This window comes from Chaetodon auriga, chromosome 3 (genome assembly GCF_051107435.1).
Source record: "Chaetodon auriga isolate fChaAug3 chromosome 3, fChaAug3.hap1, whole genome shotgun sequence".
In the NCBI taxonomy this organism is placed as follows: domain Eukaryota; kingdom Metazoa; phylum Chordata; class Actinopteri; order Chaetodontiformes; family Chaetodontidae; genus Chaetodon; species Chaetodon auriga.
The window spans coordinates 26,126,201-26,143,294 of record NC_135076.1 but is presented as its reverse complement, the minus strand read 5'-3'; the positions used below and the strand labels follow the sequence as shown (position 1 = coordinate 26,143,294).

The following is a 17,094-nucleotide window of genomic DNA, read 5'->3' as shown; positions in this document are numbered from 1 at the left end:
AGCCGTAGGGTCCCTCCTGGCCTCACCCTGCTGGGCAAAAACCGACCCAGAAGGAACAATAGGACGTGCACGCACACACACACACACATATAGAGGCAAACAAAAGCACACACACACACACACACACACACGTAAAAAACTCAAAGGGAGGATGCGTCCATGCTTTCTGCAAGCTGTGTATTCTCCTGACTATTCTGGGAATCACTCGAGTTGTGTATTATCTAAGAGATAAGGGACTCTTTGCCAGGACTCAGGAAGTGCAGAGGAATTTGCTGCCAGATATCTCTGTGTTTTTAAAACTTGCTCTCGAGCCCACACCTCCCCCTCCTCCCCTCCCCTCTCCATGGAGCGACTTCCTCTCCAGGCTGAGCCTTGGCTCCCTGCACTCCACTGGTGCATCCTCTTCCTGAGGTGGAGTCCCCTTTTCCATCAAAAACTCCCTCCATTTGCCTTTTCTCAAACACTCTGCTTTCTTTTTTTTTTTTTTTTTCCCCTCTGAGAGGTGGAGCTTCTGATTCTAACATGAAATTTGGAACCGCTCAGAAATGTTTCCAGCACAAAAGACTATGTGTATGCGTTTAAAGAGCAACACAAACTAAAGGAAAACGGGAAACCGCCTCTAAAATACAAGCTAGAGGAGAAGAGTCTCTCCTCATTCTTCTCTGAAAACTCTCATTTTCTGCACGGGTCAAAGGGCTTTTTGCTCCAAATCTTTAGAAAGTCACGTGAAACATCATCCTAAATATGAAAACCTGCTAAACTACATGAAATATTCTGTCTGAACACGAGGAGACACGAGGACAGGAAAAGGAGAGGGAGCAGAGGAGGAGAGTCTGAGTGAAGATAGAGGAGGAGACCCGACGCCGAGGGTGGGAGAGGATGAGAAAGGGAAAAGGCAGCTGGGTGGGAGGCAGCGGGGCCGAGGGTTGTAGGAAGGAGAAGGGCGGCCGTGGGAGGAAGGGTGGGCCTGGGACACGGAGGCAGAGGAACACTCACTCCTGCAGGGTCTCCACTCCCATTTCCTTATACTGCAGCTCCTGCTTCACCTGGGCCAGCTCCTGCTTCAGTCTGGAGAGCTGCGGAGACAAGGCCGAGCACCGGGGTTACCGTGGCACACAATGGGCTTCTCTCACCACCACCGCCGGCCAAAACTGCTTAGTCATGAGTGTTTGCATGCAGGAATGCTGCGCTACGTTTGCACGTGCTCGTGTGTGTGTACGTGCACACACACACACACACACACACACACAGTAGTTCGTACACTGAGGCTGTCACTGCTGGAGAAGGTGTGTGTGTGTGAGTGTGTGACTGCAGCCTGTATTGACTCAGTGTTGTTGTGTATCTGCGTTAAAGAGGCACTCCATTGATTTTACACATCGAGCTGAGTTTACTCGTCACAGGACGTCTGATTCAGCCTGAGGAGGCTCAGAGGGAAAATGTCTGCAGGCTGAGAAAATAAACCAGTGACTGTAAATAAAGATGGACGACATGACAGTTCCTCTCGATCGCCCCCTGCTGGCTGGCTGCAGCACATGTCATAAATCCCGCCCCCTCCATGTTAGCGGATGGGACGCGAGTGAAACTACAGAAATCAAAACATTTTCCCCAAAGACGGCTTCTGTCATTTTATGTAGTTCGTCTTACACTAATGAACATACGTTAGCGTACATTAGCAAGAGTTAATGTTTCTGATAGGTTTGGTTTTAATAAATTATTTGATGCAATAAAAAGTGGGTGTAACGTCATGATTGACAGCTAACACTAAAAAGTGATTGAATCAGGCGGGACCTCGATACCACGGCTCCATCCCTACTGCACAGAGACAAATTCAGATTTGTACAGTAGGAGGAAGAGGAGACACGTCGGCCATCTTTATTTACAGTCACTGAAAATAACCCTGATGATGTCATCAGAGTTGTCTCAGCTTGGCTTTGAGACAACAAATGTTTAAGCAAAAAGCTCCTGTTAGAAACTGTGAGTGTGGAGTTCATTTACCAGGCAGGGAAGGTCTAATGAGGATGTAGCCCATTGCATTGTGGGAAATGTAGGATCTACCTGCAAACTGTTTATAAGAGAAAAGCGACGTCGCTGGAGTGGCCCTATCAGTGGACTTATATGGTGATGACATGTTCATATTAAGCTTTTCTCCAAATAACAATTCAAAGGTCTGAGATCAGTCGCTGTGGTCTTTGCCTTACATGTTTGAAGAGTTTTCTCATGCACAACAGCGGACACGGCTAATTGTATTGAACACTGGCTTCGTTATGTTGTATGTAATTTAGCATAAATCTGACATATTATGATGGATTGTTTGTCCTATGAGTATTACAGGAGCATGCTGAGAGTCTACAGCCACGCTAGCAGCTCTGTGAGGCCTTCAGATAAATGCTAACATTAGCACGCTAATATGCTCACATTGACAAACCTTTGGGTAACATCTGCTATGCTAATAGTTTAGCATGTTAGCATGCTAGCATTTGCCAATTAGCCCTGAACATAAGTACAGCTGGTCATAAACCAAAACAAACGGACGTTTCTTTTGGTGCAATTATCAAAATTTCAGAGGATCAAAGTTCTTGTAATTCATCCTCTGGAGACCCTGAACATCATGCTGATTTCAGTCAGATCATCCAGGCCTAAAACTAACAACGTTTCCCAAAGATTACCCTGACATTTACGGAAATAAAACTGATGAGCGGTGATTTTTATTGGAAACATGACAGGCCTTGAATCACTCTGACAGCTCTGGGCTCCAGTGGCTACTTCAAATTAATAATGCTGATTTGTGGGCGTCGCCTGTGAATGACACGTCAATAAAGAATGTAAATTGACGAACTGGATGTCAGATAGGTGGACGGTTGTAAAATATAGAGTCATAAGATCCTGAAAAACTTAATGTCTTTGAACTTTGTCTCTGATTTCCATCGTGACATTAAAATTAGGTCCTAGTCATCTTTTCAGTGTAAACGTCTCCGATCCAGAAACGCCCTCACCCATGTGACTGAGCTCAGAGAAATGTCCGACTTGGCCGTGTGAGTCAGTGACCTAGCCTCTGCCTGACCCTTTGATGGTGATCTCATCCTCATCCTCTCGAGGCCCCGGGCCAGAGCCACAGTATCCTGTAGGGGCCACACCCCAGCCCCCTTTTCTACCCAAAAGGGCCCCTCGCTGCAGCCCATTGTTCTCCTCCGATAATGACTTACCCGTTCTCGTCTACAAGCTATTTCCACTTTTATTTGGTCGGGGTCGTATTTCGCGTTTGAGGACGAGCCGGAGAGCGCTGTGAAGACAGAAAAACAAAAGGCAGAGAGGGATGAGCAGTGAGGTGACAGCGATGATTTTAAAGTTAACTGGTGATACTGGGAGTTGAGGGGGATCCGGTGTCGTCTCCCAGCCTTCGCTCGCTGTGGACGCTTTGTGTGTGACAGCTGGCTGGAGTCTGGGGGTGAACCGGGTGGAGGTGGATAAAAGGAAGGGTGGGGTGAACCAGGAATGGGGATTTGGAAGATTTTCTATAGATCTGCACCCCCACCAGTTCCTGAAGGGACATCAGCAATATAGCCTTCCAGTTCACACTTGTCTCGTCCTTTAATTCTTTCTTTCCTCGTACGCTCATGTGTATTTTTATGATTATGAGAGACAGCTGGACGACAGTGTCTTACTGCTGGTGATGGAGCGGTTGTCCTCCGAGAGCTCGTGGAAGAGCAACATTTCCTGCTGAGCCAGCTCCAGACGCTGCTGCTTGACCAGGTACATCTCCTTCTTGGCTTTGAGGGCCTCCTGGGCCACCACAAGGTACTCCTTCAGCATGCGCTCCTGCTCCTGCCGCCATTGAGTCCGCGGGTTCTCGATCTGGGTGGTTTCTGTGGACAGGACACAACAGAAGTGACCAATAAGCAAAGTAGAAGGGCGCTGGGAGTGGCAGCATTGGTCCAAACTTCACGTCAGTATTACTGCTTGTTCTTGTGAAGCCTAATAATCAAACACTTAATGTCTTTGGTGAAGTTTACTGCAGACAATTCACATTTGGATGTGAGAATAAGAACAAAAACACGATGCTACAGCTGCACCGGGTCTCCCATGAAACCACCAAAAGCTCCATGACATTTGAGAAGCTACATGTGATGCTACCTCAGATGATTACTGGTACCTGCGCCTGTGGGCTGAGATACGGAGTTATCGTATTTCTACAATTGGTTACGTTTTCTCACGACTGAACTCTATCACCACCTACTGGACTTTAAGACATGTGGCACTTGTTCTCCCAGGGGGCAAACACCCAATCACGCAATGTTAACCACAGTTAACAGAAAAATAACTTGTGTATCTGCCCCGCTGGCTCTTCCTCGGCCCCTGCTCCTCTCCACTGAAAATCTGTGTTCATGTATTTTTTCCTTTTCTTCACTCAATTCCAGCACTCGGAGACGATGGGGATGTACTCACTGTTGATGTGGTCGATGTAGTAAACTCCCACTTGCTGGTCATAAACTTCCTCCCACCCGAGAGGCAGTTCATCTCCAACACAGTCGGCAAACGTCAGCGGTTTGGTGATCCTGAAATGATTTAAAATCTATTCAGCGCCACTGTAACCCCAAGGAATGCACTTTACAATCAGCTTAAGGAATAATAACATCTACAGCATCTCCTTCGCTCTCAGCTCCACAGAAACCTGATCTCCCACATTATGCAATTTTCCCTGTTAGCATTAACTGGTCTACAGGGTGCTGCGCTCCATTTATGGTGTTTATAAAGGCTGTTTTCAGTGTTAATCGAGGGGAAAGAGGCAAAAAGTCAACAATCATTCTAAAGAATATTCTCTCCCGCAGCACCCAGACGCTCAGCGCTGACACTGTACCAGTCCTAGTCGACCAGAGCCGTAGCTCAGCCTCCCGTGTAAGTTTTGAGATACATATTATTATCACGAAGAGAAACACTGTCGCAGTTTAGCAATTATCCAGAGTGATCATTTCAAAATCTGGTCGCAGGACATAATCCAAGTACACAGCTTTTGTCTCACAGCGCACACAAAAACAATGAGGTTTTAAAGTATGAATACATGCAGGTAATGAATGTTTATGCATTTCTATGATTGGCTTAAATGACTCGTGTTGGTCAATCCCAAAATCTCTGAGTAATTTCTCATGTCTAACTGCTCGACTGGGCGAAAACGAAGGGACACAACTCTTTGGTTTCCCTCGTTTGAACAGAATAACTGATTTCCTGTGACACAGTCATAGGATTACTTTATTAAAGTGCGTCAGTATTATCAGAATGCAGGTTTTAAAAGATACTTTCACCTATCGTGCACACAAAAAGAAGAAAGATGCTCCAGATTTATCAACAGAGGCCGAGTTTTATCTGTGTGTGATAGTCAGATTTACAAGTTTGAGAGTTTTACAAGGCTACAAAGGTGTTGAGTTCAGGGCCCCTTGGGGACAGAGCAGATCAGTCCAGGCGGTCAGCAGAGAAGACAACTTTGTCTCAAGTGTTCAGTCTTAATAAAGTGGAAAACCTCAATGATAAAACATCACAGCCTGCTGGCTAACACGGCTCTACAAAGCCAAAATGGAAAAACTTCAGAAAGAGTCAAAATGCAGTGAAGACTAGAAACTTCTTGACATATATATAAACATATAAAGTTAAATCTGCAGTTCCAACAAAACACAGCTAAAAAACAGACATTCAACAACACAGCTAAAGCCAGAGAGACAAGTTCCGCTACAGTTAGCAACGGCTAGCATCCTAAAGCTAAAGCTAAACTTACAGTATTTATTATCCCCCGTAGGTTTTACCTGTAATTACTACAAGCCCACATCTTGGTTATTTAATTTGTTATCCCGCATAAATAAGGCAGCGGGTAAATCCAGTCCTGGAGAAAGAATCGCTGAACTTGCAGTGCTAAAAAGCTAACTAGCCTAGCTTAGCAGGCAGCAGTCGCTACTTTGGCTCTGGTGGAATTCATAGTTTGGTGTGGTGAAGCTATGTTACGAAAGTACTGTTTATTAGTAGTAGTAGTAGTAGTATTGTACATTGTATGAAATTGTAAATTCAGCAGTTCCTCTTCACACATTCATGCTCAGCAGCTTCATTGATTTTTGTAAATATCTGCTTATTCTGAATCTGATGCAGCAACACGTTTCACAGACTGGATCATTCCACAGGTAAACAGGTTGATTGGTAACAGGTGATAGTATCATGATCGGGTATGAAAGGGGCATCCTGGGAAGGCTCAGTGGTTCACGAGCGAGGTTCACCACTTTGTGAACACATGACTGTTTAAAGGAGGTTAATACATGGACTCAGGAACACTTCAGCAAACTGACGTCAGTAAACACAGTTTGTTTACAAATGACTGAATTCTGTTTTATTTATGTTTTTCACTATTTTGGAATCAGGGTTGTTCATAAATAAATGAAAAATAAACATGAAAATGTCCACTCAGCTGTATTATTTAGCTTACATCGTGAAAAATGACACAATAAGCGAACAATAAATACACACTCGTTGACAGGTTCGCCTACACGCATCTTTTTTAGATTTCTGAACAGGAATCTGCTGTGAAATGAAGCCACACACACACACACACACACACACACACACACACACACACACAGAGGTAATGATATCAGGCTGATAGAAAACTAACCTCACTAATCTACACATATCAGCGAGATGTGAAGCAGCGGGTCTGATGACAGCAGCACATACAGTAACTGTCTGATCACCATCAATCAGCGCAGACAAAGGGGGGGGGGGGGGGGGGGCGGCAGTGACCCCTTCCACCGCAGCACGCTCACAGTGCAGAGCGTGCACGAGGCCCGAGTGTGGCGAGGTATGCACACAATGAAGGGACGGCCCGGAGAGAGTAGCTGAGGCATTCTGCAGCACATTCCTCAGGAGAGAGAGGCGGCAGCTCGGGACAAACTCCATCTTAACTCCAGTTTGGCTGCAGCGACGTGGTTTTCAGGTCAAAGGCCACCAGCAGCGAGACACATGCTGGTGATTCACATTAGCAGGAAACACAGAGCGCGTTTTCTCAAAGCACTCAAAGCATTTTTTGTGACATAAAAAAATATCTAAATAAGACAGAAGCTGCCTGTTTTCCCCTCAGTCCCTTCAGTGTGCTCTGAGAAAATGAGGCACGTCATTGCTATTTGCACGTACTGAAACCTAAATCACACAGGCTTATTAAAAAACTTCAGTGCCTCAAACTCAGTGAACTCCCTCCGTGTTTCACTCATTTTTGGGTAAATTCTGCAGGTTTTGTCACTGATGTGCAGCTCTGCATGCAGGACTCTGGTCCTCATCTGGAAGATGAGGTGAAATCTGCCACGTAATTACATCTCAAATACTTAAAGATAGATTTTTTTGGTCATGGCTGTATAAATTCAGGATTTTACATGATGAACATGAACATATACGGGTGGCAACGTCCTGAGATGAAGACCAACACTAATGTGAGACAGGGACTAGCAAATGTTTTCTCAATCAATCAGTTCACTGTTTGGTCTTTTAAATGTCATCAAATGGCAAAACATTTCCAGAGAGCGTCACAAATGATGTCTTCAAAAGCCTCGCCGTGCCCGACCAACGGGCAAAAATCAGTGTTCCATCGATATCACACTAAGAACAGCAGCAAACCGTCACGGCGGAGGAGCTGAAGCCACAAAACGGAAAATGACCTCAACAACTACCTGACAGTCAAAACAGCCGGCTACGCCGTCAATCTGAGCGCTTCTCGTGGTTCTTGTGAGCACAGAGAGATTTTCACTCCTCGGTCGGTTTAATATGAATCACTTCAGGCGCCAGAAGCGTTTCAGTAATTTACATAAACAGTGCTCATAACTTCATGGAGCAGACTGCTTTTCTTGTTCTTCCTTAACTTGCTGATCATTTCCTAACCCCTTAGATCCATCTTGTGACCCCCTTAGGGGAAGTGGGGGCAGGGGTCTCGACCTCAGCTTGGGAACCGCTGGATAAATCAATTATCTGCCTTATAGTTTCAGCTGTTTATCCTATAGAAAGGCACAGATAAGCGCAATAAAGACCTGCGTATTCACAAAAATCGGGCTGTCTAGACAAGCTTAAATGAGCACACAAACACACACACACACACACACACACACACACACACACACACACTCCGGAGAACAAGGACAAAGCAAACAGGAGCGCACTCCCCACCTGCTCCTGCTTTCACTGTTTGTTCAAGGCAAACAAATGTCGAGACACTAACTGCACTTGTAAATACTTAAAAAACACTCCGACGGGGCAGAGGAGGAATCAGGAGCGTTCAAACAATACAGAGCCGGATCAGAGACGGGCAGCGGGTCTGATGGACCGCGGCTGTCGAAATGGTCGTAAAAAGCGGGGGGAGGATGGGAAGCTGCGTGACGTCAGAGGGAGTTCAGTCCTGAGCTGCCCTTCGACCTCCCCTGAGAGGGAGACGGGGGGAAAAACATGTCCTCCTCTCACAGATCTGAATGTTTGGTTTGTTACGCAGTCTTGTGACAGCGGCGTCTGTTTTTCCAAGTCATGTCTCGCTCTTGGGAGGCTCAGCAACCGCCGCCACGCAGCACAGAGGACACACGTCCTGATGGCGGACGTGGAGGCGAGCTGACACACCTTCACGATCATTTCTGTAAATCAGCCATTTCCCCGCCGAGTCAGACGAGCTGTGGGAGAAAAATAAGTGTGTCACTCCCCGTCAGGCTGACACAGTGACCCCGGGTAAACCCCTGTTTGCTGACACTGTGGATCCGTCAACAGCACGGATTACCTAACAGAGTTTAATGCAGGCCTGGCACGGCTCGGCCTGGTATGGACGCAAAACACTGATTTCTATAATAACTATATTACTGAGGGATTATCATAGAGCTCCTGCAGGATTACTGTAACTCCACAGCAGGTGAGGGCAGCGACTTTTAGCCGTTTTAGCAGCATGGCTGAAATACCTCAACGACTGTTGGATGGATCGCCATGAAGTTCTGTACAGACGTTCACGTCCTCCAGAGGATGAATCCCACAGACTTCATCCAGCCGCACTTTTGTTCAGTGCTAATTAGCACATGTTAGCATGCTAACACCATGGGAAACATTATATATGCTTAGCATCGATATGGTACAATTGACACTGTTAGCATGTTAGCATTTAGCTCAAATTGCAGCCTCACGGAGCCACTAGCGGCTTCCTCTCTGACACTTGTTTGCAGTTGCACAATTGTTAAATTAGTCTGGAATTAACAGAAGCTTTGATGACCTAAAAATACACAAAACAGCACAGCAGCAGAGTGAAACTGACGTGCTGCGTATATGATTTGTAATGAAAACATGAGATTATCAATAAGGACCAAAGTTGACATTGGCATTCTCCGGGATCCCCTTTCAGTCTGACAGGAAACAGAAAATGAGACAGATATCTGAAATAGAAAAAAACAGACTGACAGAATGACAAGCATGTTCAGCTGTGGAGGAATGAAATGCTGCAGGGCCCGTTCACGTCTCACAACTTCCCAGCAAAATATATTTAGTTGTCAAAGACATTTGCTAATTCTAGAATAATCTGTGCCATCCTGGGTTGTCCCGGAGGATATTTCTATCTGTAGCAACCCGCCTTTGCCTGGCGACGGGCTGCTGCACGGGAAAGGCATGTGAAACTGGAGTCTGGGCCGCCGGACCTCGTCTGGTCTGGTCGTCCCCACCAGCTCCTCAACCTTTGTTTCTCTGCTACAACAATGTGCAAATTAGGACGTGCCAACCAGCAGACTGCTTCGCTCAGAGCATCAAATTCCTTGTTATATTTTATTGTGGAGCCAAAGACGCCGGGTTTGATTTGAGTTGCCATCCTTCAGCTTGACCACAAGAGCCACATGTTTTTTGAACAGCTAACAAAACTCAAAGGGTCTCCTGCTGCGGCTGCCTCTCACACGGTTCACTCGGTTCATATTAAATTAAGAAGCCCGTCGTTGATCACTCCACCAAATGTGTTCATTTAGACAAGTTGTCGCCATAGCTCAGCGTTGGAGTGCACGGGGGACGGGTTTTTGACACCGAGGCTTCGTTTTGTTTAGGGCTGCGACGGGAAGCGACGTATCCCTGTGGTTTAGCGGTTTACCACCGATGCCTCGCCAAAGCGTGGGCTTAAAGGAGGGGAGTTGGTTAAGTTAGCCTACTGCTAATTGCTGGCAAGTGTTGCTCAACGATAGTCATAAAACACACTCGCTGCCATTTTATTTATGTTATAACAGAGGTTATCTCAGCAGGTTTTGACTGTTCTTTATAATATTTACCCAACAATTCCCACCATGAGCGAGTAAGTGGCCACAGAGGCAAGGAAAAACTCTCTTTTAACAGGCAGAAACCTCGAGGAGGACCAGGACCTGGGTGGGCGCATGAGTTACTGAAAGAACCCAAAGCGATGTGGTGTCAGAGGTGGAGCTGCTGTGAGCGAACGAGGACGCAGGTCGGAGACATCTTAACCGACGTGAGGGGCAGCATGGACGAACTGAATCATGTCGACCAGCTGGAACCAAATGTACTGGACTGTACTGGTTCATCATCGGTGTTACAACATAAGAGAAGAGTGTTCACGATAAGCACCTACAATCGTTCATGTCTGTGTATTATATGTTCAAGTGAACATCATCTGTAGATACTCGAGCCTGGAAAGAATCTAGAATAATCTGACAGACTAGAGAAAATCCTCCACCTGCCTTTGAACAAAGATGGAGGACAGTCAATAATGAACGTGCACTCCTGTAACTCTGACCAGCCAAAAAAAAAAAAAAAAAAATTTTTTTTAAAAAGATGGCGCAATGAGCTCAACCCTGCGGTGGCTGCGGCGCCGCCGTCATGCTTTATCGTCGCAGCCCTAATTGTGTGATGTTCACTGCACAAATAAAGCACACACAAGTGTGATAAAACATTCAGAGTCAACCACAGCAGGACTATTAGCGAGCAGCACGCCTCAAAAAGAAATGACATGGACAAACTCGTCCAACAACTGAAAGTCTGTCATCGTCCCAGCGAGCCAGCTGCTGAGGTCTACAAATAAGAATCGAGGTTTGACCTCTGGATGACAAGCATTGCTTATGTGATCGGAAAAACAGCAAATGCAGCGTCGTGGACGGGCGAGAGCCGATAAAAGACGATTCTGCGTGTTCCCATTTTAACTCCGATATGCACCACAAATACCACCTGCTTTCATTCTCATGCTGAGCTCTTCTCTGGAGGGGCGATCGACACCGTCTCCGAGAAAAAAAGGAAAGGCCGCAAGTGTTGTTGGTCCACAAATTCCTTTCTGTGTTAAGAAAGAAATGTGAAAACAACTTTGGGAGGAATGTCATTTATGTCCTGCCTCTCCGAGGGCCCGGTGCCGCATTTCAGAGCGAGGCCTGAAGCAGCTGACGGACAGACGGACACCCGCTTCTCCCATTATGTGTCGAATCTTATAGAAATAGGTCTCCTATAAGTAGACCGACGTCTCTGTCTCCGAACACATTTAGACAGCGTCTGGACACAAGAGGGAGAGAGGAGCCGTCAGGGCTGGAAGGACTAACCCGACAGAAGTGCTGTTTCTTAAATATAATATCAGTCAAAGGCCACAGGAAGGCGTTGTTACATCTGCTCGAATGCAGAAGCTCCTCGACTCACAGGGTCGCTGTGAAGGACCAGCGCAGCATCCAGACCAGAAGCATTTTAATATAGACGCACGCGGTTTGCCTCAATTCAGTGATGCTCTTCATAGTAACGAGCATCTTCTCTTTATAAAGACAGTTTCTGCTTTATGGGTTGGAGAACACTTGATTTTAGAGGAACAGTTTGGGGAAACGCCTTCTTACGGGGAGGTAGAGGAGAAGATACCGCTGTCGTGTCTGTGAGGTAAATACGAGGCTAAAGCCGTCAGACAATCAGCTTAATTTAGCATAAACAAGACTAGAAAGAGTCAGCCTGGCTCTGACGAACCACAGCCCAGCAGGGGCGTCGATGCAGGGGGCTCCGGCAAAAAGAAAATACAAAGTTGAGCCTGGTTCAACTTTTGCTGCAACAGCATATTTCCTCAGTCTAAGGACTATAAGCAGCTGTCTCTGTGCAGTTTTTAACACATTCATCTGTTACTGTCGCTGGATATTGTCTCATAGATACCTTCAAGAACAAATCCCTGACTGTTTTTTAGACTCGATAAGTTGGAAGAAATAGAAAAAAAACCTCAAACACAAACTCATTTTCACACTTTGCTTTAAACAAATGAGATAACAGATGTTCATTAGTGAGCTTTAGAGGTGCTGGCAGGTGGGTCTGGTTACCTTTGGACAGAGCCAGGCTGGCAGTTTGGAGTCTTTGCAAGCTAAGCTAAGCTAAACTAAGCTAAGCTAAGCCTAACCCTGATATTAGCATCAGTACCTTCATATCTACAAACATGAGAATGATCAATTTTCACATCAAAGTCTGCAAGAAAGTGAAGATGCAAACTCCCCGAAATGTTGAAGTACTGCTTTAAAGCCACAAACACACTATAATGTTGATGTCAGCAGATAAAAAAGACATTTTTAAGTGTTCATTAACACAACACATCCTGTGAAGAACCCACAACTGAACACAGCTGCATAACAATGAATGACCTTACACACAATGTCAGTCTGTACATTAAAATGTCATCAACTACATCACAGCGTGTTGTAGTTTTGTAGTTTTATATACTGAATATAAATGTTAAACAGAGGGTGTTAAAGTGAATTAAAGCAAGTTCTCATTGAAGCGTCTGCACACTAAACTACGAGCAAATAAAAAGCTGCTGAATCACAGCAAGAAGAGACTTTTTACTCACTTCTTAGAGTCTTTTACAAAAAAAACCTACGAGAAGCTGTGAAGCACAGAAACGCACACAACAAACGGGCAGAGCGAGCGCCGTCAGCGCCATTTTTCTTTCTTTTTGAATGAGAATTGTGCAGATGTGTGGAAGGAAAAAAAACAATGGTGGCCCAGAGCTCGAGGTTGGTCCACTGAGTTTGGCATGTCCTGTTTAGGTAGCATTCTTCACAATATACACATAAAAACACAAGCAAGCCACAGCTGAATGTGGCTGCTTCAGAGAGGGAGGGGGGGCGTCAAGGGACAGCCTGGGAACTGATGCAATGCAATACCTGATCAATGATCAGTGCTTTATTATAAATCAACCATAGTTGAGACAGCAGAGCATCAAAGGGAGGAACGCCTGTCACATGATCTGCTGGAGGAAAGACAAACATGATGTGTGCTGGTGAAGAAGAACACAGAAAACACATAAAGCTAAATGACACCGGATCAAGCAACGGCATGTTCGTAACCTCCCCCCCGACCAAAAGACAAAAAAGAGCCATCATAATGAAAACACTGGGGGAAGCAAAATAACAGCGGGGTTCAGCGCATGTGAATAACCTTTCGGTGCTGGAAACACAGCTCACCCTTTCCAGAATAATTGAATTTGGTGTGCTTTGTGACCAAGTATAAAGGCCTCCCTTTGCTGAGCGGCAGGCCGGCCATGGCTGTTGCATAACAGAGCTAATAAAGGAGGCCTACAGGGCCCAGGATGGAGAGGAGGAGGCAGACACGTGGGAACTGCCTCTGTTCTGCTGCTTTGTCTGGGGCCGCGAGCAAGCAGAGCCCCTGGGCATTAGTGTAGGCATGCCTGACATAACGCTCATTCCTCAGTAACAAAAAAGCCCCACAGAACTGTCGGCTTATCTGCAGGAGCTGGCGGGGCCGCCCCGAGCCGCTCGAGGCGTCCGCCGTCCTCGAACGCGGCGAGGGATGCAGTTGGCAGGTTTGTGCTCGGAGGTTAAGTCACGTCACAGCAGGGTTTGCTCCTCTGCAGGCCGCGCGCTGACGGACGGTTTCCCAGGTGTCTGCGCGCTGCGTTCACACACCAATCCAATTTTTCACTACACGCCGTCATCTAACCCACTCAGCTCCGTCCGGCTTCCCTCCCGCCCACCCGCAGAGGGAACAGACTTGAACTCTGGCTGATGCGCCGCTCCGTCGCAGCCCATCATGATCATCATTGACAATTATGTCTGAGCTCAATGGCTCTTGTGTTTTAGAGATTAGGCGAGAACTCGCTGCTGACACGCCTCTCCGCGGGTCAGCAGACTCCAGGCTCGAGCACATCGGGCGACGGTAGCTGCGAGCGGTGCGCCGTGCCGGATCACAGTACCTGCTTCACAAGGTGTTCACACAAAGTGCCATACTGAGCTTTTGTTGGTCCGAGCGTCAGGAGTTAAGAGAAGCCCCCGAGGCCTCCGTTACCCTTCAAACACAGATCAAACAGATTGTGGCCAGAATATGGAGTTTGATCTCTGCCGAATGAGGCGAGTTTCATTCCCCTAAACATCACATCTGTTACGTCAGTCTGCGACACAAACTGCCGAGGTCCAACAAACACTGAGCCCTCTGAGTGGAAAACAAGTTCCAGCTGATCCACAGCAGAAGATCCGACCTCCAGCCACCAAAAGTCACTGAAGCTGAAACAATCAGTCCATTAACTGACTGACAGAAATGAAATAGGAACAACTCTGATCATCAATGAAGCATCAGTGTTTAAGCAAACGCTTGCTGCGGCTCCTCTAATGTGAATATTTGCTGGTTTTCTTATATGATCGGAAATTTGACTTCTTTGTTTTTTGGACACTTAGTCAGAAATTTCTCACCATTTCTGACACTTTATAGACAAAATAATCTAGAAAATGTTTAAATGAAAGCACCTAATGAGGAAACGGGGCTCTGCTGGCTGAAATATGAACAGATCAGTTATGAAAGGTATGAGCACACCAGAGCTGATGAAGCTGTCAAACAATAATAACACCACATCATCTCCCTTCACGTCACCTCCTACAGCTCGACTCTCCTCCCGTTTCCACGTCAAACATCTCAAGAATCTCATCACAATTTGTTTCTCAACTCTCTGGCTTGTTCGCTCGCTCAATTAGCAGCACTTCACGCTCAGCGAAAGGCAGTAACTCATGATGACGAAGGCCTACAACAACATGCGGTAGAACAGTCTTCTGGACTCTCGCTGCACAAACAGAGCAGCTGTCACACACACACACACACACACACACACACACACACACACACAGGGAAAAGCGTGGAAGCTCATCATGGCCGCGTTCGCCTCTCTGTTCCTGCCATCCGCAAACCCTGCTGTTATCTGCGGGGAAAGAAGTGCATTTCTGAGGAGCGGCGGCACTGACTGAATAGCCGACACCTTTTTGTATCTGCTGCACGTTAGCAGGAAGTCAGCGTCACGGCTGCAGCGTGATGTGATTTACAGTCAGTATCAGGTGGTGACAGGAGACATTCCTCTGGCCGAGACGACCTGTAAATCACCGAGCGGCACCAGAACAAATGCAGAAAACATTCTTTAGTCACGCAAAGACAAAAACCCAGATCCTCTCCTTCAAACGCTGACCACTTTAAGATCTTGCGAAGCCGCTATCAGCTTCACGCACAACAATGGTTAATCAGCTCGCAGGGAGGAGGAGGCCTCCGAGGAAATCAGGTTTCTCTTATCTAGATTACACGCAGCTACTACATTCCCACTGTTGATCTCAGCCGCAAGAAAGCTGGTTTAAAACGCTGCACGGAAACTCCAGCCGCGCTTGTTTTTGTCAGGCAGCGTGAATTTCTGCCTTCCCCTCATAATGCAGCAGAGTTTAAATACTTGCTATAATTCCCAGTAATCTCACAAAGTCTGCTCTGAATGCCTGATTGAGCCTGTTTCTGGGTTGGTGAAATCCCAGTCCCCACAAAAGCACATCCTTGCAGCTTTCCCAGTGGCCCAACTAGCATTCCTCGCATATTTTCACAAAGATTTCTGGGAGTTGGAGTTTAAAAACTCCTGCTGTACTTGCCTCCATTCTCAAATCCACTTAAACACACACATTATGGGTCATTTTGGGATAAGTGCACCGTGGTGGCGTTCAGGTCCGGGCCTGGAGCTGCAGGACTCGAGGTGTCTGTGCATGAAAAGGGGTGCTGGGTAACAATAGCTCACTGTGTTAGGTGTGTGAAGCAGGAATGTTTCAGGTCACTGGAAGTCATAAATCTATGCAGCCTGCCGATGAGTGTGAATGAGCTCTGAGGCGGACATCTTCCTCCCTGAAGAGGAGGCAGACCAGTCCAGCCTCAGGTGGCCACACTGACTGATGGTCTCTGGGCTGATCTGGCTCAGGTTTGGTGACACCAGCTCATGTGAGGCTGACTGTAAGTCCCCTGTCAGACCTTTAAAGACCCATTTCTGCTGGAGCATTAAAGCGAGCTGCTGCACGGTGGGCGACCAGGGGCGTTACAAGAGGACGAGGGGGGGCACAACTGCTGCCAAACCTCATCTGATTCAGCTACAATATCCACCACAACCTTGTGTCACATTAAAGGGAATTTACAGCCATGCCCCCCTCCCCCCTCAAAAAAAAAAACAAAACAAAACAAAACAAAAAACAGAAAACAAAGCTGCCTTCGCTTGCAGTCGGACCCCCCCGCCCTCCGCGCGGCCGCCCTGGCATCCCCTCCGGTAACTTACGCTATCTTGTTCGGAGGACTTGTTGAATTAAAATCACTTTGTGTGAGTGTGTGCAGCCCCGGTGCTCCCGGGCCTTTAGCATACCTATCTCTGGGGTCAATCCACGAAGTTTGCCGGGTGTTGTGGTCGATGAAAAACACTCTGCCATCGTAATCCCGGGCTTCCTCCCAGCCCGCGGGCAGCGGCAGCTCCGAGCTCTCTCTCCGCTTACCGCCGCTGACCCACGGCATAGCGTCGGGATGGTGAGAGGGCTGAAGCCCTCTGCCCTGCTTTTTATCCCCCCGAAAAAAGTCGCTCTTCACTGCATTACAACCAGCTCGACCTCGACGCGCTTATCGGCGCAAAGAAAGGACGCAAAAAACACAAGTTTCCTCCGAGCTTTGTCCGCTGAAAACGTCCCGCTGGAGGTACATCCACGTTTCTTCTTCCTACCCCCCCAGAAAACAGCACCGCGGCGCTCTCACGGTCCTCGGTCCTCCATGTTCGCCTCCTCCACCATATTTCATTCCTCCGTGTCCATATTCGGGTCGAGCCCATTT

General features: G+C 47.0%; 1 protein-coding gene across 1 annotated transcript in view; it reads right to left on the bottom strand.

Moving 5' to 3' along the window:
* Window positions 1–17,094, bottom strand: part of wwc3 (WWC family member 3) — a 32,783-nt gene extending 15,689 nt beyond the window's left edge. The window contains exons 1-5 of the mRNA XM_076727012.1: window positions 16,640–17,094; window positions 4,444–4,553; window positions 3,663–3,863; window positions 3,204–3,280; window positions 997–1,076 (exon numbers count right to left, since the gene is read on the bottom strand). Of these exons, the coding sequence (XP_076583127.1) occupies window positions 997–1,076; window positions 3,204–3,280; window positions 3,663–3,863; window positions 4,444–4,553; window positions 16,640–16,785 (614 nt within the window). The 5' untranslated portion in view covers window positions 16,786–17,094. The remainder of the gene's footprint in view (window positions 1–996; window positions 1,077–3,203; window positions 3,281–3,662; window positions 3,864–4,443; window positions 4,554–16,639) is intronic.